This window comes from Stomoxys calcitrans, chromosome 3 (assembly GCF_963082655.1).
Source record: "Stomoxys calcitrans chromosome 3, idStoCalc2.1, whole genome shotgun sequence".
In the NCBI taxonomy this organism is placed as follows: Eukaryota; Metazoa; Arthropoda; class Insecta; order Diptera; family Muscidae; genus Stomoxys; species Stomoxys calcitrans.
Genome location: NC_081554.1, coordinates 181,118,366 through 181,141,428, shown reverse-complemented (window position 1 = coordinate 181,141,428; position 23,063 = coordinate 181,118,366). Strand labels below are relative to the sequence as shown.

General features: G+C 38.7%; 1 protein-coding gene across 1 annotated transcript; it reads left to right on the top strand.

Annotated features, from left to right (window-relative positions):
• The first annotated feature begins 222 nt into the window (after nucleotides 1-222).
• On the top strand, nucleotides 223-18,595 carry LOC106087537 (ras-related protein Rab-9A). Its single transcript, XM_013252594.2, has 4 exons — nucleotides 223-631; nucleotides 701-1,171; nucleotides 13,674-13,868; nucleotides 13,939-18,595. Exons 2-4 carry the CDS (start codon nucleotides 980-982, stop codon nucleotides 14,323-14,325), a joined length of 774 nt encoding a protein of 257 aa, XP_013108048.1. The 5' UTR covers nucleotides 223-631; nucleotides 701-979; the 3' UTR covers nucleotides 14,326-18,595.
• Nucleotides 18,596-23,063: the final 4,468 nt, after the last annotated feature.

The window sequence follows — 23,063 nt, the reverse complement described above, 5'->3', positions numbered from 1 at the left end:
TTGCTATGCAAAAACACCTATAAGCTTGACATTTGCTGTCAAATTTTGAGAGAGATTAAAATCCTGTTATTAATACGCTCTTTGTTTTGGTCGTACTTCAAAAGAAACTGCACAGTTGTGTGTCCGACCGAAACGAGACATCTTCGGCGATACTCTCGACTGTCAAAGGTGGGCAAAACAAAAACAGCTGACATCTTCCGTCAAGCTTTCATTCTTCAATGAATTTCTTGCTGTGCGGTTGAGTCGGGTTGTTTGTTGTTTTTGCGTCGTGGTCGTACTTGTTTTGTTGTTGGTGGAAAAACAATCAATGAAAAAAATAGCAAAAAATCCACGGTGATAAGAAAAGATACCGAAAAAGATAGCGTTAAATGAAAAACTAAGGCAATTAAAAACAAATTAAATAAAAATAACAAAAAGTAGTATCTCAAGAAATCAGAAATCCTCAGAAGGCTGTGTCAATAAAATAGCAAACACAAAAAAGAAGCAACAATTCTGAGGGAAGTGCTTGCGGACTTGTTAATTGAACATAGAGACTCATCATCGTATTCACCAAATTTCTGCTACCCTCTGCGAGGACGGACACAAGCCAACGCAATACTTAAAAACAAATACAAACTTGTGTTTAATTGAGGTGAGTGGCAAAGATAATTGCAACTTTTTAATGTTGTTATTTTATTTTGTTTTATTTTCCAAATTTCAGATTTCTTGTGTAACTCAAGTGTTTAATAACCCCTTTCCCTCCCGCTCAACAGACAATAAAGTGATTGTTTGATCAAGTTTTTTGTTTTACAAATTATTTTGTTTCTCCTGCTGTTGTTTGTGTTGTTGCTGCCCAGTCTTCAGTCAGTTAGCCTGTCTTTGTTGCCATCGTTTCCGACTGGGGCAAAGAAGTAGCAAACCAGCGAATACCTAGCTACTAGGGCCACTACCACCAACTCCCATTTTGCTGTAGCAAACAAAACAAAAAAACAGCTGAACCATGACGAATATGCGTCCCCCGAATAAAACCACTTTACTTAAGGTCGTCATATTGGGTGATGGTGGCGTTGGAAAATCATGCCTTATGAATCGTTTTGTCTCCAATCGTTATGATGAAAATAATTTCCATACCATTGGTGTAGAGTTCATGAACAAAGATATCGATGTCGATGGTGAAAAGTATACGCTGCAGGTAAGTTGAGAACTAAGGTACTGACTAGAATGTAAAGATCACTTTGCAAAAATGGTGGGTTTTTTTTATTATTTACTTTATAAATAAGCATTTTGGTGTGATGGTGTTCTCTTAAGTAAAGTAAGGTGTTTGCGGTGCTTAGTGCTTGTATACACAAGTTTTATGTGTTAAGGTTGAGTTCTTTTTCAATCACTTCCAGAAAACGCCTTTGTTTACTTATGAAGAGAAAGCTAGGAAAAGGGCCAAACATTTTAGGTAGTTTTTAGACGATAATTTTGACTTGGTATCGGTTCCAAGATCCTGAAGAGATAGCAAAGAAAGAGCGTGTTAGGGGAGGTAATATAATGAACATTTTAGGTAGTTCTTAGGACTAGAAAATAAGAAAATTTGTCGAACACAAGGTCAAATTTAAAATTTTGGGAGGGGCTACAACTTTTCTGGGGTGTGCTTTCTACGATTATGGTTCCAACGCTGTTGCTGTAGCTTCATTCGCTGTTAGTATGTAATTGACTCATTATATGTTCATTCTGACCCGGCAGCGGGACATATTGATTCTGCAGTTAGATTATTTGGTTCTCAGGGTATTTAAGAAGATGGTTGGTGTCATGGGGTCGTGTTTCGAATACAGGGTGGCAATCAAGGATCGTATCGTCTTGAGAGATGCGAGTTTGGGTTTTCAAGGCATGTCTTTCTCATTGCCTCTGATGGGTGGTGATCGTCCACCAAAGACTATAGTCGGCTGTTATGTTATGTATCAGCTCTTGCTTAAATGTTTAGTGCCTATGAGGGTCGATATGACAAGGCAAGTTATTATTGGCGGTAAATAACCAATGGCCACAACATTCCCGTGGCGATCGGTCCTATATACCAGAAAAAGATGTCTCACCTATGGAGCTGGGCAAGTATCGTTACCTCCGCACGCATAAATGTGGCAACAACAATAACAACAGCTATACGATACACCATAGACCTATCACCCATACACTTGGTACTAGTTGTTGTTGTTGTAGCAGTGTGTTGTACACTGAGGCGGCAGTCCTTGCCGATGAAGGACTATCGGGTCAATCCGGTACGTACAACCGGTTGCCATGGGATTGCGGCGCTAGTGAAGTTAGTCTCCCAAAAGCCTTTTATGGATTGCATATTAGAACGGTGGTACGAACTCTTTGAAATAAAAGGCTTTTGGGAGACTGGCGCTAGTGATATTAATCTCCCGAAAGCCTTTTATTTCAAAGAGTTCGTACCACCTTTTCAATATGCTATCCATTAAACGGCCATCCGACTTCATAACCTCCGATCGCCTTACGTTTATCAATTAGAAATGTAGTGGCCATAAATCAAGGCACACAGATGTCATGGTTAGCATACGAATTGGAGGTAGAAGCATGATTTTCTCCGTTCAACATTCATTGTAGTAAAGATCCTACTCAATCCCATTGCAGCCGGTTGTACAATACACTGCTGAAACAACAAAGACCCCAATCCCAAGGCAGCCGGTTGTTCGTACCGAATTGACCCGATGGAGTTCCATCATCGGCAAAGGCTGCCGCCTAAGTGAACAACACACTTCTACAATAACAGCAACAACAATGACCCTGCTGCACCTATTCTTGACGCTAGTGCCCCTGTTGTTGTTTTTGTTGTAGCAGTGTGTTTTCCACTGAGGCGGCAGTCCTTGCTGATGAAGGCTTCCATCCGGTCAATCCAGTAGGTACAACCGGTTGCCATGAGATTCTTGTGTCTGAAGTCTGAAGAAACTGTAGAAACTGTAGTAACAGTTATATATTGGGTTGCCCAAAAAGTAGTTGCGGATTTTTCATATAGTCGGCGTTGACAAATTTTTTCACAGCTTGTGACTCTGTAATTGCATTCTTTCTTCTGTCAGTTATCAGCTGTTACTTTTAGCTTGCTTTAGAAAAAAGTGTAAAAAAAAGTATATTTGATTAAAGTTCATTCTAAGTTTTATTAAAAATGCATTTACTTTCTTTTAAAAAATCCCCAATTACTTTTTGGGCAACCCAATATAACCTCAATATACCAGGGCCACTGTAGCTCAGAGCTGAACATGTCCGCCTTTGACGCTGAACGGCTGGATTCACCATTGATCGCATATGTCAAGTTCTTTGCCCGGAATCTGTTTATAGGCAAACAAAGGATAATGAAAAAGAAATGCTATGCTATTGGAGTTATATCAGGCTATGCACCGATTTAGACCATACTTGACAAATATTTTGATGTCATAGAAGAATTAGGATAAAAATTTTACCCTCTAGAGGCTTATGAAGTATAATTGGGAGATCGATTTATATGGGAGCTATATCCGGTTATTACCCGATTTAGACCATAGCCGTTGGAAGTCAAAACAAAGCACTACAAGCTAAGTTTCAGCTAAATCGGATAATAATAACGTCCACTCGAGGCCCAAAAAGTCAAGATCCGAGATGGGTGTATATAGAAGCTATATCAGATAATGAACAGACACTATACTTGGCAGGACCTCATTCACCGCAGTAAGGAAAGGCGAAGTCGGAAAGGCACCTGCACTATAGGTACAAAGTGGGAACTATATCTAACTCTGAACCAATTTTGATGGACCTCGGCGGTTGTTATTAGATGGGTAATTAAACAATCCGCATGCAACTGGTCCATAATGCGCTTGCAGTGACCCTAGAAGTGAAAATGTCTAGAGTTATAAAAAAAATCTTTCCTGCGAATTTCTAGAATCGGAGAATCGGTTAACCAATGAGCACTTTATTGCAAAATCAAAATCAAAATCTGACAAACATATATATGGAAGCTATATCCAAATCTCAACTAATTTTTTCCGAAAACATGCCTGTACCGAATTTGAAAACGATCGGATGAAAACTACGATCTGTAGTTTGTACATAAATTAACATGGACAGACAGACAGACAGACGGACATAGCTAAATCGAATCCGAAAGTGATTCTGAGTCGATCGGTATACTTATCATGGTCTATCTCTCTTCCTTATGGGTGTTACAAACAAATGTATTAAGTTATAATACTCTGTACCACAGTAGTGGTGTAGAGTATAAAAAGACCTCGGGCTTGAATTTTCAATAAGAACAAGTAAAAAGGCGTTGAGTTTGGTCGAGCCGAACTTTGCATACCCACCACCTCAGGTATATACGTAAACCACCTTTCGACAAAATCCGGTGAAAAAGGCATACCTTATGCCCCATTACAGCTATATCAAAATATGTTCAAATTTGGACCAAATTCTAAAAAGTACAAATCATTGTTTAATTATGTTTAACAAAATGTTGATCTTTTTAGTAGCTATATCTAAAAATAAACCGATCTGGACCATATACGACACGGATGTCGAAAAGCCTACCCTAGGTCACTGTACCAAATTTCAGTGCAATTGGATTATAAATGCGCCTTTTATGGGGCCAAGACTTTAAATCGAGATATCGGTCTATATGGCAGCTATATCGAAATCTGGACCGATTTGGGCCAAGTTGCAGAAAAATGTCGGAGAGCCTAACACAACTCGCTGTCCCAAATTTCCGCGAACTCGGACAATAAATGCGCCTTTTATGACCCCAAAATTTTAAATTGAGAGATCGGTCTATATGGCAGCTATATCCAAATCTGTACCGATCTGAGCCAAATTGAAGAAGAATGTCAAAGGGCCCAACACAACTCACGGTCCCAAATTTCGACGACATCGGATAATACATGCGCCTTCTATGGGCCCAAAGCCTTAGATCGTGAGATTGGTGTATATGACAGCTATATCCACATCTGAACCGATCTGGGCCAAATTGAAGAAGGATGTCGAGTGGTCTAACAAAACTCATTGCCCCAAATTTCAGCAAAATCGGATAATAAATGTGGTTTTTAAGGGCCTAAGACCCTAAATCAGCGGATCGGTCTATATGACAGCTTTATCCAAATCTGGACCGATCTAAGCCAAATTGAAGAAGGATGTCGAGTGGCCTAACACAACTCATTGTCCCAAATTTCAGCAAAATCGGATAATAAATGTGGTTTTTATGGGCCTAAGACCCTAAATCAGCGGATCGGTCTATCCAAATCTGGACCGATCTAAGACAAATTGAAGAAGTATATCGAAGGGCCTAACAGAACTCACTGTCCCAATTTTCAGCAAAATTGCATGATAAATATGGCTTTTATGGGCCTAAGACCCTAAATCGGCGGATCGGTCTATATGGGGCTATATCAAGATATAGTCCGATATAGCCTATCTTCGAATGCAACCTGCTTATGGACCAAAAAAGAATCTGTGCTCAAGTTCAGCGCTCAATATCTCTATTTTTAAAGACTGTTGGACAGACGGACGGACATGGCTAGATCGTTTTAGATTTTTACGCTGATCGACAATATATATATTGGGTTGCCCAAAAAGTAATTGCGGATTTTTTAAAAGAAAGTAAATGCATTTTTAATAAAACTTAGAATGAACTTTAATCAAATATACTTTTTTTACACTTTTTTTCTAAAGCAAGCTAAAAGTAACAGCTGATAACTGACAGAAGAAAGAATGCAATTACAGAGTCACAAGCTGTCAACGCCGACTATATGAAAAATCCGCAATTACTTTTTGGGCAACCCAATACTTTATAGGGGCGGAAATGGATATTTCGATGTGTTGCAAACAGAATGACAAAATGAATATACCCCCATCCTTCGGTGGTGGGTATAAAAAACAAATATATCTTGGCATTTACATAGCTAGAAATAACCTTAGACATGAAAAGCACACCCTACCCATAAATGCGTTTCATTCGCATTTCCTTATATCCAAAAATTTATTTTCAAAACCGTTATATTTTTCTAATAAAAAATGCAAGTTTTGTAAACTGGAATTTCCATTAAAATAAAGTCGCTTTTTTAATGACTTTGTTATATCTATTTTAAAAATTCGATACCTATTTTATTTTGTATCTCACAACGTGAGATATTTTGTCATGATTCAAGAGCGCTATTGTTGAGATGACAATACATTGCCATTGTTTGCTGTGACGTACTCGTACTTAAGTTTATACAAGTTTGCCCATTTGTGTGTCTACCGGCTTCTGTCTAATTATCTTGGTATGTTATTTGTTATAGAATGTGCTTTTAAAGTGTAAATCGCCTAAATCGATGGCGCATCAATTCCTTATGTACTAAGTCAATTTGTTAAATTTTCATCAATCAAAACTAAAAGGAAAATTAATTTGTTGTAAAAAAACGATATTGAAAACCAATGAGTTTTTTTTTTTGATTTTTTTTGGTAAATTTCCAAATAATACAGGATGTCAATAAAAAGTCACAAAGCTTAAGCTTAAAATTTAAATATGGAAAATTGTGGACTTAGCTTTTATGGAATTAAGCTATTTTACTACGACATTTTTTTTTCTCAAATTCTACCCAGCTGCAGTTTGCTTGATAAATTACCCATTAGACATTGTGCCAAATCGATAGTTGTAAATATTTTAATTTCTAAGTTTAGCCTGACGGTGCGTCAACATGGATGTAAAAATGCATCGTCATCAATCATCGATGATATTTCCCTACAAACAATGTGAAACAAGTAAAAACGTATTAAGTTCGATGTGCCGAACATTGGATACCCACCACCATGTATATATTCTTCATTGAATTTTACTACCACTCCATAGTTATGCACAAATATAAGCTGGTCTGCACCATTTTTCAGTTGCCGAAAACTCTAACACAAGTCAGTCAAGTTAAGTCCCTTAATTGGTAGATCGGTTTGTATGACAGCTATTTGCAATAATGTTCCTTTCCGATTCAGGTGCCGAAAACTCTTATACAAGTCAGTCAAGTTAAGTGCCTTAATTAGTAGATCGGTCTGTATAACAGCTATTGGGTTGCCCAAAAAGTAATTGTCGGTAATATAGTAGTAATATAGTCGGCGTTGACAAATTTTTTCAACGGCTTGTGACTCTGTAATTGCATTCTTTCTTCTGTCAGTTATCAGCTGTTACTTTTAGCTTGCTTTAGAAAAAAAGTGCGCGAAATTTTGTTTACATTTGTTTGTTTGGCGTCAATTTTCATATGGGTACCACATGTACTGAAAGAAATTCATTTAACAAACCGAATCAACGCTTGTGATATGCACCTTAAACGCAATGAATTCGATCCGTTTTTAAAACGAATCATAACTGGAGATGAAAAATGGATTGTTTACAACAACGTTAGTCGAAAACGATCATGGTCCAAGCATGGTGAACCAGCTCAAACCACTTCAAAGGCTGACATCCACCAAAAGAAGGTTATGCTGTTTGGTGGGATTGGAAGGGTGTGGTATATTTTGAGCTGCTTCCAAGGAACCAAACGATTAATTCGGATGTTTACTGTCAACAATTGGGCAAATTGAATACAGCCATCAAGGAGAAGCGACCAGAATTGGTCAATCATAAAGGTGTCATATTCCACCAGGACAACGCTAGACCGCACACATCTTTGGTCACCCACCAAAAACTGAGTGAGCTTGGCTGGGAACTTTTCATGCATCCACCATATAGCCCTGACCTTGCACCATCAGACTACCATTTATTTCGATCTATGCAGAACTCCTTAAATGGTAAAACTTTCGGCAATGATGAGGCTATAAAATCGCACTTGGTTCAGTTTTTTGCAGATAAATTTGCCAGGAAGATGGCAAAAGGTTATCGAACAAAATGGCAATTATATATTTGATTAAAGTTCATTCTAAGTTTTATTAAAAATACATTTACTTTCTTTAAAAAATCCGCAATTACTTTTTAGGCAACCCAATATATGCAATAATATTCCAATATCGACCATATTTTGGTATGATAACGAGAGGCTTGAAGCAACTTATTCTTGCGAAAATGGGTAATAAGTGCGTCTTTTAAGGGCTTAAGACCTTAAATCAACAGATTAGGCCATATGACAGCTATATCTAAAAAAGTACAATCTGGACCATATACGGTTCAAACAAGGAGAGGTCTAGTCCAACTCACTGTTATAAATTTCAGCGAAATTGGGTAATAAATAAAGCTTTAATAGGCTTAAGACCCTAAATCAGCAGATCGATCTATATGGCAGTATGATCCTATCTAGACCTGTTTTAGTTTGTATGTCGGTAAGCTCGATACAACTCACTGTTTTAGATTTCTGCAAAATCCGAAAATAAATGCGACAAATGGGTTTAAAACCCTAAATTGTCAGATCGGTATATAAGGCTCATATATAAATATGGTCCCCGGCACGGGATAGCAGTGAGCACCACACAGGTCGGAACTTTGAGGTCCAATTTGTGTGGTGTTCATTACTGTCACGAGAAGCTTAGCTGCGAGCTACCGGGCGCGGATAGTAGAATGCTGCACACAGAGTAGCTGTAACGGCAGTCGCGGACAATCAGCGGTATCAAGCGGAGAGTCTCAGTGAGAGGTCGAGCGGCACCGGCTCTTGCACAAATACTTAGTGCCTATGATGCTCGATATGACAAGGCGAGTTATAGGCGCCTTTTAATAACCAATGGCCAGCCTGTTCCCGCGAGCATCGACACCTCCACATGAAAATGTGGTTAGAACAATACCCTCCGACCTCTCCCAAGCAGCAATATACGCGACAGCAGCACACCAAGCCCAATATTGTCGTGCCAGTGCCGGGAAGTTTATCATTCTAGCAATTGAATTGCAAAAGTCTTCGTGGCAACATCGATGAGATAGTAGATTCTACGAGTCGGAAGAACATATTGATTGCAGCGACCCAGGAGACAAAACTAAGCAACACCTGCAGCCTGCATTCTTGTCACGGATGCAGTGTGCTACGTAAGGATCGCTTGAGGAGTGAAGTTGGGGATTGGCCTTCGTGATACATCATTCTGTTCAGTATAGACCCACCTGCCTGCGCCTGGCGCTAGCGACGGAGCTATATAACGTGTACATACCGCCAGTTGGTAGCTGTGTCCTAGATAATGGCCACGCCCGACATAAATGGGCTATTGTCTGGCCGTAATCGTCTGGTTCTAGGAGACTTTAAGGTGCATTCCATTTCATGACATTCTCCCCTAGGTAACAACCAGCGGGGCATAGCTTTGGCAGAGCAGATTGAAGGCTCTATGTTTTGCACGGTGAATGAGGATGCCCCCACTAGGATTACGAGGAGATGTAGCAGCTCGCCATACATTTCCATTGCATCCCCTGGTCTTCTGCGTGACGTATCCTGGCAAGCCGTCATTTCTTTGGGATCAAACCACCTCCCCAAAATTTTCACCATCGACCGACCACCCGACTTCATAACCTCTGGGCACCGGACTTTTATTAATCACGTTTATTAAGAAGGCCGATTGTGCCGGCTTCAGAGAGTACACCAATCGCCGTTTTAGTGAACTTACATCCCCCTTGAATGTGATAGTTGCCGCGAGAAATTCCGAGACATCATTAACGCAGCAGCCGCTCGCTTTATCCAGCTGGTCGAATACCCCAAGTGCGGCCAAATTTCCCCGCGCAGGCAGTGGTACTTGCAGACGAGTGTGGTGGGATTCGTGGCACGGACCCCGATAATCCCCGAAACAGCGACCTGAATCTGGAAATAAACAGGGTAGTACGAAAATTAGCGGAATTTGTGGCTGAAACACTTGGAGCAATGTTACTTAGGTACCGATTAAGGCAAACTGTGGTCTACTGTTAATTCACTGTCGAACACCGGTAGAAGGGATGACAGAGCCTCTGTCACTTTTGGTGACGTAACTGTGATTGATCCGAAGAAATGCGCCAGGTTGTTCAACCCAGCGCTGCGGAATCTAGTCCTCGACTCCGACCCCAGTTCCGAGTCTAAGTCGGAGTCAGAGTATTAAGCCGGAGTCGGAGAGCGGTTCCTAGTCGGGGCAAGCGGTCTCAACTCCGTCTCAATAGTTGAATTCCGACTTCGATTCTTCCTGGTTCTCTTCACTGGTTGAACTTTAATCGTCAATTTTATTGAGCATCTCGAGAGTGACAAGGCCAGGAGGACAGCCGTTCGTCGTATCCATGGTCTCGGAGCCAATGGGCACCCATCACAATTTACAGTGGGTGAAGTTACAAATGCCATCCGTGGCGCCAAAGCGTTGCGCCCCAACGGAATTTAATGCTGAAGAATCTGGATCTACCTATAGTCGAGAATCTTACAACTGTCTTCAAACTGTCTTTGAACACTCTTTTAATACCCAATGTTTGGAACATGGCAAAGTTATCCTGCTACTGAAGCCTGGAAAGGACCCGAGTAGGGGGGAGTCGTGCCAACCGATCTTCCTTTTCTCACCAGTAGTCAAGACGCTTGAGACACTACTCCTCCCAAGCCTCGTTGAAGAATTTCCATTCGTCGAGTATCAGCATGGATATTGCAAATTTGCCTATGAACATTCCATTAGGAAACTGGGGCAAACTTCTCACAAATCAATGAGTGCTGTCCAATTCAATTTTAAGCTCAATGATGGGGGTATCCTTTTAATAGCCAAGTCCGAACGGGAGAAGTTTTTACATAGCAAAGTACCTCACAAATGTCGCGGCATTAGGAAGGGATTACCACCGTTGAAAATTTTTCTGATGATGAATAATGAATGTGATGGTCAACCGAGTGACTAGTCTGACCATCAAAATACTTGGCGTTACATTTGAGAGCTCTTACACATTCTCCTCACATGCCACTGCAATCTACGTTAAGGTCAAAAGTAGAATCAATGTCGTCAAGTCACTTGCCGGCAGCACTTGTGGCGCTGACATAGAAACCATGTTGACCACGTATAAAGCTGTGGTCTGTGGTAAGTCATGAAGCGTCAGTGTGGTCTCGTCAACTACGTGACCCGCAATAGAATAATATTTAGATTTGTCAGAATGCCGCTCTTTGAACTGCGACGGGTTGTCTCCTCAGTTCTCACGTGGACTACCTCCGTTAGGAGTCAAAGATCGTACCCGTGCGAAGACATAACTACATGCTGTCTTAGCAATACTTTCTGGGCTGTTATCGCAGGGGCCATCCAAAACATCATCTTGTGAACAGGTATCTACCGCGCATAAGGCTTAAAGCGAATATACATGGTCTTGAGCGTGAGGTTCAGCACTACAAGAGAGAACCTCTAGATCAGGCGGCATATTAGGCGGGTCTAGACAACATTCATGCAGACATGGTAACAGATGCGGTGAATAGCTACCGGGTGAATGTAGTCCTTGGAGAACAACCGCCTCCCATTGCACATGAAAATATTGATTTTCGCGGGCAAACCAGAGTAGATCAGGCAAATGCAGCCGCCACAATTCCTACAGAGCAAATATTGATAGCAACTCTAGCACTAGATCATGTAGGTTGTCGGAACGCAAGCGAGGCATAACTACTCTGGTTTGCCGGGGTAGGTCAATTTGTATACCCTCCAACATAGAATGGGGGGTATACTAATTTCGTCATTCCATTTGTAACCTCTCGAAATATGCGTCTAAAAACTCCGTAAAGTATATATATTCTTGATCGTCATGACGATTGATCGAAGTCGATCTAGCCATGTCCGTCCGTCTGTCGAAAGCACGTTTACTTTCGAAGGAGTAAAGCTAGCTGCTTAAAATTTTGCACAAATACTTCTTATGAGTGTAGGTCGGTTGGTATTGTAAATTGGTCCATAACCTGATATAGCTACCACATATACCGATCTTGGATCTTGACTTCTTGAACCACTGGAGGGCTGAATTCTTATCCGATTTGGCTGAAATTTTGTACGAAGTTGTTTGTTATGACTTCCAATAACTGTGCCAAATATGGTTAAAATCGGTTTAAAACCTGATATAGCTGCCATATAAACCGATCTTGGATCTTGACTTCTTGAACCACTGGAGGGCTGAATTCTTATCCGATTTGGCTGAAATTTAGCATGCAGTTGTTTGTTATGACTTCCAATAACTGTGCCAAATATGTATCAAATCGGTCTATAACCTGATATAGCTGCCATATAAACCGATCTTGGATCTTGACTTCTTGAACCACTACAGGGCGCAATTCTTATCCGATTTGGCTAAAGTTTAGCATGAAGTATTTTGTTATGACTTGCAACAACTGCGATAAATGTGGTTCAAATCGATACATAACCGGCTATAGCTGCCATATAAACTGGGATCTTGACTTCTAAAGTCTCTAGAGGGCGCAATTCCTATCCGATTTGGCTAGAATTTTGTACAACTGCTTCTCCCATGACCTTCAAAATACGTGTCCAATATGGTCTTAATCGGTCTATAGCCTGATACAACTCCCGTATAAACCGATCTCCCGAATATGCTTCTTGAGCCCCTACAAGGCGCAATTCTTATCCGAATGGACTGAAATATTACCCAATGGCAATGACTCTGTGCAGGAACGCAGCCTAAAGGACCACGACCGGCATCGACGAAACAATTACACTCACAGCTATCCCGTGGGATATCTGTGAGCACCACACAGTCTGGATCATTGAGGTCCGATCTGTATGGTGTTTATTGCTGTCACGAGAATCTTAGCTGCGAGCTAACGGGCGCATCCACAGGTTGCGGATAGTGGAATGCTCCATACGCAGTTGCTGTAACCGCAGTCGCGGACAATCAGCGGTATCGAGCGGACAGTCTCAATGAGAGGTCGGGAGGCATCGGCTCCTTCACAAATGCTTAGTGCCTATGATGCTCAATTGACAAGGCGACAATGGCCACCCTGTTCCCGCAGCGATAGGTCCTTCGGACCGGAACGAGCTTACTCATCTACAGGAACTTGACGAGGATCGCCATCTCCACATGAAAATGTGTCTACAACTACGACGACGAATAACACCAACATATACCCCCCACTGTATTAGCAGAGATTATGGTTCACGTGATATTGGCACTACCGGGTAGTTTTTGTAGCCACTATGGCCTTATCGGGAGGTAGTATCATACGATGATATCGTAACTAGTTTAAACCTTGTGCTGTCAATTTTCAATACGTAATACAACATAAAAATATTGGGTTGCCCAAAAAGTAATTGCGGATTTTTTAAAAGAAAGTAAATGCATTTTTAATAAAACTTTGAATGAACTTTAATCAAATATACTTTTTTTACACTTTTTTTCTAAAGCAAGCTAAAAGTAACAGCTGATAACTGACAGAAGAAAGAATGCAATTACAGAGTCACAAGCTGTGAAAAAATTTGTCAACGCCGACTTTATGAAAAATCCGCAATTACTTTTTGGGCAACCCAATAGTTTAGTTGGTTAATTACAAAACCCTTGAATGTAGGAGCATGTATCACAATGGTCATATGATTATTTTATTTATCAGTTGATATTAAATTCATTTAGTAAAATTTATTTGTCATGCCAAATGGATAATGAATAATTCATTAATTAATGTTAAATGTAGTAATCTTTAGTAAATAAATGGGAAGGGAAAGCTGAACTGCATGCTTGAGTCGTGAATAGTGAGGAAAACAGTTGGTATTTGGGAGAATGAAGTCTACATTTTTGTATGCATTTTGCCAATTGTTCTTTTTATTTCTTTCAGATTTGGGACACTGCTGGCCAGGAACGTTTTCGTGCTCTACGCACCCCTTTCTACAGAGGTTCAGATGTTTGTCTACTATGCTATGCCATTGATGATTATGATAGTTTTCGGGGTTTGAAACAGTGGCGCCAAGAATTTGTTAACTATGCTGATGTTAAGCCTGACAAATTTCCCTTCATAGTGGTTGGCAATAAGGTAGGAGGCTAAGGTTTAATACTTCCATAAGACATAAAACAATAATTTTGATACTGCTTTTTTTTTGCAGAACGATATGGCCCATCATTGCCGTCAGGTGCCCTTCGACGAAGTTAAACAATGGTGCGATCAAAATACCATCAACAGCCAAATTGAGACATCTTCAAAAACAGCCACCAATGTTACCGATGCCTTTGTATTGGCCGTACGCCAATGGAAACACATGGAACGTATTGCAGAGATTGAGCTTAAACAAAATGATACCATCGATCTAACGAAAACCATCAAGTTGGCCCATAATCGTTTTTGTTGCACAGGTGGTGGTAGTACGGCTAGTACCTCAGCTTCAGGTTTTCAAGCCTCCGATTCGGATGATGAATCTATGAATATTTCTTCACCGCGAAGAGTGGGTAAAAAACAACAGAAAGGCCAGTCCTTAACACAATTTCAACTTTAAAGAGATCATAAGGTGATGTGAGAAAGGAAAACCCCAAGCAAAATTCTAAAAAGAAATTGGTTGTAAATTAAGACATCACATGAAAACTACCACCACCACCACCACTATTATACATACATACATTCCAAAATCGAAACGATTTGATGATGCTGACAGAAAAAAAAAACATTCCAAATAGGTTCGTGTAAGATATTAGTACAAAATCTAAGTAGCGGAAATAATAAGGAGGCATATGGTGAAATATTTCTCCTTCAAAGAATCTCTTTAGCCTATACAGGCTCCCATTAAGAGTTTTAGCTAAGCACAATGGTCTAGAATTGAAATTCAAGGGGCAGAAGTTTATGACTTCCATTAAAGGAAAGAAGTTCTTTATGGGCCATACAAAACGATGAAGTCTATAAGGCGGCTTTTTAGGATAACTTAACGTGGACCATTCTATAATATTCGTAACAAGATTTCTTTGAAGTGAAATCTCGCGATTAACGTGACTGATGTAATGCAATGCATTGCATGGTTCGGATGTTTCGAAAAAAAAATATAACCGATTATTTAGAGCTGCACACCACTTCCACGCCCACTCCTCTTTTCTCGCCAGGGTATTATAATGGGCTAACTAGCCTCCGAGTGATTTAAACTTTATGAAGGTCTATCCATTCAACCTAGACATAGCCTCTGAGATGCACATGTGGCCCATAAAGCCATTGTCAATCAATTTTGCAGGCCACTCTGAACTTTAAAACCTTTTCAACTGTTGTGTTTTGAAACCATTTTGCAAGTTCGAGTCCTTGCCCGAAAGCAGTTACTGTTTCTGGGCCCATTGAATTCAATAGTGGATCCCACGAAGGGCTATCCATTCAACCTAGACATAGCCCCAGAGATGCATATGTGGCCTATAAAGCCATTGTCAATCAATATTGCAAGTCATCCCGAAGTTACAAACACTTTTCAACTGTTGTGAATTCAATGCTGGATCCCACTAAGGGCTATCCATTCAACCTAGACATAGCCCCAGAGATGTACATGTGGCCCATAAAACCATTGTCAATCAATTTTGTAGGCCGCCCTGAACTTTTCAATCCTTTTTAGCTGTTGTATTTTGAAACCATTTTACAAGTTCGAGTCCTTGCCCGATAACAGTTACAGTTTCTGGACCTATTGAATGCAAAACTGGATCCCACTTGTAAGTATATACCCTTGTTGGCCCCATAAATTTCAGTTTTAGACCTTTGTGTGATGGGTTAAAAAGTCTAAGGGCAATTTTCACAATGCCCATTTACCATTTATTATGATATTCCACAACTCAAAAGAAAACAAATACGCATAATTATTGACAATAGAAGATATTTTGTGGGAAAATGGAATGCAATGTCTAACAGGTAGTCGTTTTCAACCAAAATATCAAAAGTATAAAATTTGGCAGCTTAACATTCCGAAAGAAGTAGGGTAAAAACATTTCGATGTAAAGCAACTTATCTTCAGTTTTAACTAAAAGTGCTTCTTTTTATTACCCAAATCATAATACACTCCCAATAAAAGTTATAGCATAAGGAATTGAAGCCATATCACATCTTAAGAAGATATGAAACATTGTAGCAGCGCCATCTGTTAGAGAATATCCCTTCCTTCCAGGTTTCCTATCGTCGCCTCGACCACCACACTATACTCGACACCTGTTTTACTGCCCAGTCAGACCCACTCGACTCACACCCAGATCCCGCTGGACACATCCCACCTTAGCCACATAGTTCCTGGATTTGGGGATGGTCAACAGAATTAAGCAGACGATAGATAGAACAACACAACACACTGCTATAACAACAACAAAAACCTTATATGTCGCCAACAAAGTGAGAGGATACAATTTCTTGTATTATGGCCAGGATTCGAGCCTAGAATTTTATCGCCATAGGCGGTTATGCTAACTTGTGCTCTACGGTGGCCCGTTGTTATATTCCAAAAGGCTAATAAAGTTGGCTATCCCCCCCAAATCATGGCGAAACAATTAAAGGTGGTCTCATTTGTACAAGAACCAAAAATCATATGGTGCAATCCGCCATGTTGTCATCAAGCTGATCGACGTGTTGGCAACACACACAAAGACATTTGTGTATACGTGTGCGTACATGAGCAGAGAATATGCGAGAAAAAAGACACCAACAAAGAGAATGTAAACAAAAATCTGTCATCTTAATACCGTCACACCTGGCCGCCTGTTAACAGCTGTTCCCGTGAGAGCAACTTTTTAAATCCGCCTTGCCCCCAAATTATACTTTAACTGAGGCAGGAAGCCAGTCTGCCTGACACGGATTAGACTTCAGCTGGTGGTAGAATATCACGGTCGAAACTTTTAATGGAATAATTTCTTATAAAGTTTATATTTTTATCGTAGACCCATAAAAGCCAGTGAGACAGTGAGTTTTGTTAGGCCACCCGATTTCCTTCTTCAGTTTGGCTCAGATCGATCCAGATTTGGATATGGCTGCCATATAGACCGATCTCCCAATTTGAGGTCTTGGGCACATATAAGGCGCATTTATTGTCCGATTTAGCTGAAATTTGAGACAGTGAGTTGTGTTAAGCCCTTCGACATCTATTTTCGATTTGGCCCAGATTGGTCCAGATTTGAATATAGCTGTGAGTCTTGGCTCCACAAAAGGCGCATTCATTATCCGATTTTGCTGAAATTTGAGACAGTGAGTTATGGCTATTCGTCATCCTTCTTCAATTTGGCCCAGATCAGTTGAGATTTAGATATTGCTGCCATATACACTGATTTCTCGATTTAAGGTCTTGGACCCATAAAAGGCGCACTTTTTGTCCAATTTCGCTGAAATTTAGGACAGTGATTTGTGTTAGGCCCATCGATATCTAGGCCCCATAAAAGGCGCATTCATTATCCGATTTTGCTGAAATTTGAGACAGATGTTAGGCTTTTTGACATCCTCGTCCTATATGGTTCAGATCGGTCTATATTTGGATATAGCTGCCATATAGACCGATCTCTCGATTTAAGGTTTTGGACCAATAAAAGGCGCATTTTCTGTACAATTTCGCTAAAATTTACGACAGAGAGTTGTGTTAGGCCCCTAGATATCCTTCTTGAAGACGGCCCAGATCGGTCCACATTTCGATATAGCTACCATATAGACCAATCTCTCGGTTTAAGGTCTTGGACCCATTAAAAGCGCATTTTTTGTCCAATTTAGGACAGTGAGTTGTGTTAGGCTCCTCGATATCCTTCTTGAAGACGACCCAGATCGGTGCAGATTTGGATATAGCTGCCATATAGACCGTTCTCTCGATTTAAGGTCTTGGCCCCATAAAAGAAGCATTTGTTATGCGATTTCGCTGAAATTTGACACAGTCACTTATGCTAGGATTTTTGACATCCTCGTCCTATATGGTTCAGATCGGTCTATATTTGGATATAGCTGCCAAAACGACCAATATTGAAACAAAATTAAACAGTCACTTGTGTTGATTAGACCACTCAATGTCCGTGTCGAATTTGGTCAAAATCGCAACATATTTCGACATAGCTGCTATGAGTGCATAAATTATGAATTTTTCACCGAATTATGACGAAAGGTGGCTTATATATACGAGGTGGTGGGTATCCAAAGTTCAGTCGGGACAATTTTTTTTTCCTTTTTTTTACTGTTAAAATTTTTTTGTGTTGACAATTTTCTGAACATTTTTAGAGAAAATTTATTATTATTTAGCTCTAAAATTGTTATAATGCTATATTTCTATAGAAAATTTTCGGCAAATTTTATTTCTGTCGATTATTCTGGAAATTAATTTTAACTAAAACTTTTCTGAAAATCTCAGAACTCTTCGATAGTTTACTTAAAATGCATTCGGATTTTTTTAAATCTTTTTTCTTTCATTAAAACTGAAGATATGTTGCGTTGCAGAAGTCTTTACTGTGAAATCATACCGTCTTAACACAAGACAAAATACAACAAAAGGGTTGTAAATTTGACAGCTCTTAAAATAAGTTTTTTCTAAATCTTTTTACATTCCAGAGTTTTTAAAAAATTAAAAAAAAAAATTTTGCTTAGCTGTTTATTTTTATAAAAAAAAACAACACTCCTTTATGTAAAAGACAAACCCAGTTGGTAGCTTTAAACATTTTTATTATTATATTTTTTACAAAAAAAACAAAAAATATTAATACAATCGCACCAAATATTATTTTTAAGTTTCTAAAATCTAATTATTAATTAAAGAAAGTGATACCCAAATCTTACAAAAAAAAAAAAATAAACACCCTTTTAGTTTCGTAGTGCCTTTCCTTAAGCCCTGTCCCTGCTCCTGATCAGATTCAACACCAAAACGATCAATTGAATTGACTTGCCCCTATCACACATACTCTTTGTGTTGCAGCTTAGTATTTTTTTTATTTTTCTAAACACAAGTTGATATTGTAAAGAATATTATGGTAATTTTTTCAATACCACAAAATGCATGTTTTTAAAATTTTAGTGTATTGTTTTTTAATTTTTTTACTAAGAAATATTTACATAATACATTTTGTGTCACCATGTAACAAAACAAAAAATTTAAAATCGAAACGAGGCCCTTCCACCATTAGAGTTGGTATATGGCAATCTCCCACTTTATTTATGCCTATTTATATAAAAATAAATAATAAGCATGATATGAAAGAAATTAAAATGAAATGTAAAACATTTAAAAGAGTTAAGATTTATAGAAGTATAAGTGAAAGAAAAATTAAACCGTATATATATGTAAAACAATAAATGACACCATATAATGAAAAAACAAAAAATCGACGAGAGTTAGAAATTGTTATAACTTCCTTAAGAAAATCTTTGTGCAGAAAATCTTTTTCCCTAGAGGTGCTGGATGTAGCAATACTGTAAAGTTTTCTGTGAAAAACATTGCTAAAACCAAATTTTTTTGGGCGTAAAAATTCAAGGTCATTTTCAACACCAAAAACGCTGTAACTCCTTAATTTTTTCGAATTTCGAAAATTTTCCAGCATTCCGCAATTCGAAATTCGAAGAAGATTCGAACAATTAACAAAATTACTTAAAATTTCACATTTTATTTTTTTTGCATTTTTTTCGCAAAGGCTAACCCCTTATGAAAATTTGCAATTTTTGATGCGAACAAAATTTTCGAAAAATCTCTTTCCGTAATGGTGCTGGACGAAGCAACACTCTTTTCAGTTTCCTTAAACACTATACAGTATTGCGTCAAAAACGCATAATTCATATCCAGAAAATACAAAAAAACCAACATGAGTTTGCAAGTGCTGTAACTTCATTAGTTTTGCAATCTTCACCGTTGGATTCGAGAGGAAAAACTCTTTCCGTAGAGGTGCTGGATGAAGCAATACTGTAAAGTTTTCTGTGAAAAACATTGCTAAAACCAAATTTTTTTGGGCGTAGAAATTCAAGGTCGTTTTCAAGACCAAAAACGCTGTAACTCCTTAATTTTTTCGAATTTCGAAAATTTTCCAGCATTCCTCAATTCGAAATTCGATGAAGATTCGATCAATTAACAAAATTACTTAAAATTTCACATTTTATTTTTTTTGCATTTTTTTAGCAAAGGCTAACCCCTTATGAAAATTTGCAATTTTTGATGCGAAAAAAATTTTCGAGTTGAGTATACAGTATTGAAGATAATGGCAAAAAATTCAGATTAGTGCAACTCCTATGTTTTTTCTTCAAAAAACAAGCCCAAAATCGCATAATTAATATCCGAAAAATACTACAAAAATCAAGGTGAGTTTGAAATTGCTGTAACATCTTTAGTTTTGCGAATTTCAAAATTCTGAGGACACCGTTGGATTCGTGAAGAAAATCTCTTTCCGTAATGGTGCTGGACGAAGCAATACTCTTTTCAGTTTCCTTAAAAACTATACAGTATTGCGTCAAAAACGCATAATTCATATTCAGAAAATCCAAAAAAACCAACGTGAGTTTGCAAGTGCTGTAACTTCATTAGTTTTGCAATCTTCACAATTCACTTCAGACACCGTTGGATTCGAGAGGAAAAACTCTTTCCGTAGAGGTGCTGGATGAAGCAATACTGTAAAGTTTTCTGTGAAAAACATTGCTAAAACCAAATTTTTTTGGGCGTAAAAATTCAAGGTCGTTTTCAAGACCAAAAACGCTGTAACTCCTTAATTTTTTCGAATTTCGAAAATTTTCCAGCATTCCGCAACTCGAAATTCGAAGAAGATTCGAACAATTAACAAAATTACTTAAAATTTCACATTTTATTTTTTTGCATTTTTTTAGCAAAGGCTAACCCCTTATGAAAATTTGCAATTTTTGATGCGAAAAAAATTTTCGAGTTGAGTATACAGTATTGAAGATAATGGCAAAAAATTCGGATTAGTGCAACTCCTATGTTTTTTATTGCTAAAACCAAATTTTTTTGGGCGTAAAAATTCAAGGTCGTTTTCAAGACCAAAAACGCTGTAACTCCTTAATTTTTTCGAATTTCGAAAATTTTCCAGCATTCCGCAATTCGAAGAAGATTCTTGCAATAAACTGTAGCTTTTTTTTCTTAATAAAATGAAACAAGGGAGAAGTAAAAGAAATCGAGTAATTTATAGCAGACGCCCTTCGGGCGGGCTGGCAGATCCTACCCCATTTTCCGTTATCCACTTTATCCAACAACTGTGCCAAGTATAGTTCAAATCGGTCCTTAACCTGATATAGCTGCCATATAAACCGATCTTGGGTCTTGACTTCTTGAGCCTCTAGTGTGCGCAATTCTGATCCGATTGGAATGAAATTTTGCACGACGTGTTTTGTTATGATATCCAACAACTGTGCCAAGTATGGTTTAAATCGGTCCGTAACCTGATATAGCTGCCATATAAACCGATCTGGGATCTTGACTTCTTGAGCTTCTAGAGGTCGCAATTATTATCCGATTTGCCTGAAATTATGTACACGGATCCTCTCATGACCATCAACATACGTGTTTATTATGATCTGAATCGGTCTATAGCCCGATACAGCTCCCATATAAATCGATCTCTCTATTTTACTTCTTGAGCCCCCAAAGGGCGCAATTCTTATTCGAATTGGCTGACATTTTACACAGGTCTCCAACATGTAATAAAATAATAATAGCAGAGCAAATCTTTTCTTATATCCTTTTTTGCCTAAGAAGAGATGCCGAGAGAAGAACTCGACAAATGCGATCCATGGTGGAGGGTATGTAAGATTCGGCCCGGCCGAACTTAGCACGCTTTTACTTGTTTTTTGTTAAAGACTTGTAAATGATGTATGTTTTATACCCAATACCATAGGATGGGGGTATACTAATCTAGTCATTCCGTTTATAACTCCTAGAAATATTCGTTTAAGACCCCATAAAGAATGTATATTCTTAATCGTCTCGAAATTTTGATTTGAACTAGCCATGGCTGTCGAAATCTCGATAGCGGTCGAACGCATAGATCTAATCGCATGCAATTTTGCACAGATAATTCATATTGATGTAGGTTGTTTGCAAAAGGGTCATATCGGTTCTGATTTAGATATATATCCAATATAAACCGATCTCCCAAGCCTCTGGAACACGCAATTTTTGTCTGATTTGGCTGAAAGCGGTCAATAATCTGATATAGCTCCCATATAAACCGATCTCCCGATATGACTTCTTGAGCCCTTACAAGACGCGATTTGTATCCATATGGCTGAAATTTTGCACATAGTGTTCTGTTATGACTCTCAACAACTGCGCCAAGTACGGATCAATTCGGTCTATAACTAGATGTAGCTTCCATATTATAACAGAATCCATGGTGGTGGGTTCCAAATATTTGGCTTCCGCCGAACTTAGCACGCCTTTACTTGTTTACTAATCTAGGCACACCGTTTGTAGCTCTTGAAATATTCGTCTAAGACCCCATAAAGTATATATTCGTGATCGTCTTGACGTTCTAAGAGGAACTAGCCACGTCCACCGTCCGTCCGTCTGTCGAAATCACGATAGCGGTCGAACTCGTTAAGTTAGTCGCTTAAAATTTTGCACAGATACTTAGTTTTTATGTATGTCCTTGGAGAATGCAAATGGGCCATATCGGTTCAAATTTAGATATAGCTCCCATATAAACCGATCTCCCGATTTGAATTCTTGAGCCCTTAAAAGCCGCAATTTTTATCCGATTTGAATGAAAATTAGGATGGAACATGTTTTGTTATGACTTTGAAAAAGTGTGCCAAGTACGGTTCAATTCGGTCAATAACCTGATATAGCTCCCATATATACCGATCTCTCGATTTGGCTTCTTGAGTCCTTACAAGCCGCAATTTTTGTCCGATTTGACTGAAATTTTGCATGCGGTGTTCAGTTTTGACTTCCAACAAGTGCGCCAAGTACGGTCCAAAAAACCATAAAATTATGCCCTTCAACTTAATTTATTTTGTATAAAATTTTAGCAGAATCCATGGTGGTGGTTTTTCAAGATTCGTCCCGGCCGAACTTAGCACGCTTTTACTTGTCCTTTGTCTGACTGATACATTTCATCACGTGTAATACCTAAAAATCTTTCAATATAATTTTTATTATTAAATTTTTGTTGTTTTTTTTTACATATATTTATAATTAATTTTTTATACCCACCACCGAAGGATGGTGGCATATTCATTTTGTCATTCTGTTTGCAACACATCGAAATATCCATTTCCGACCCTATAAAGTATATACATTATTGATCAGCGTAAAAATCTAAGACAATC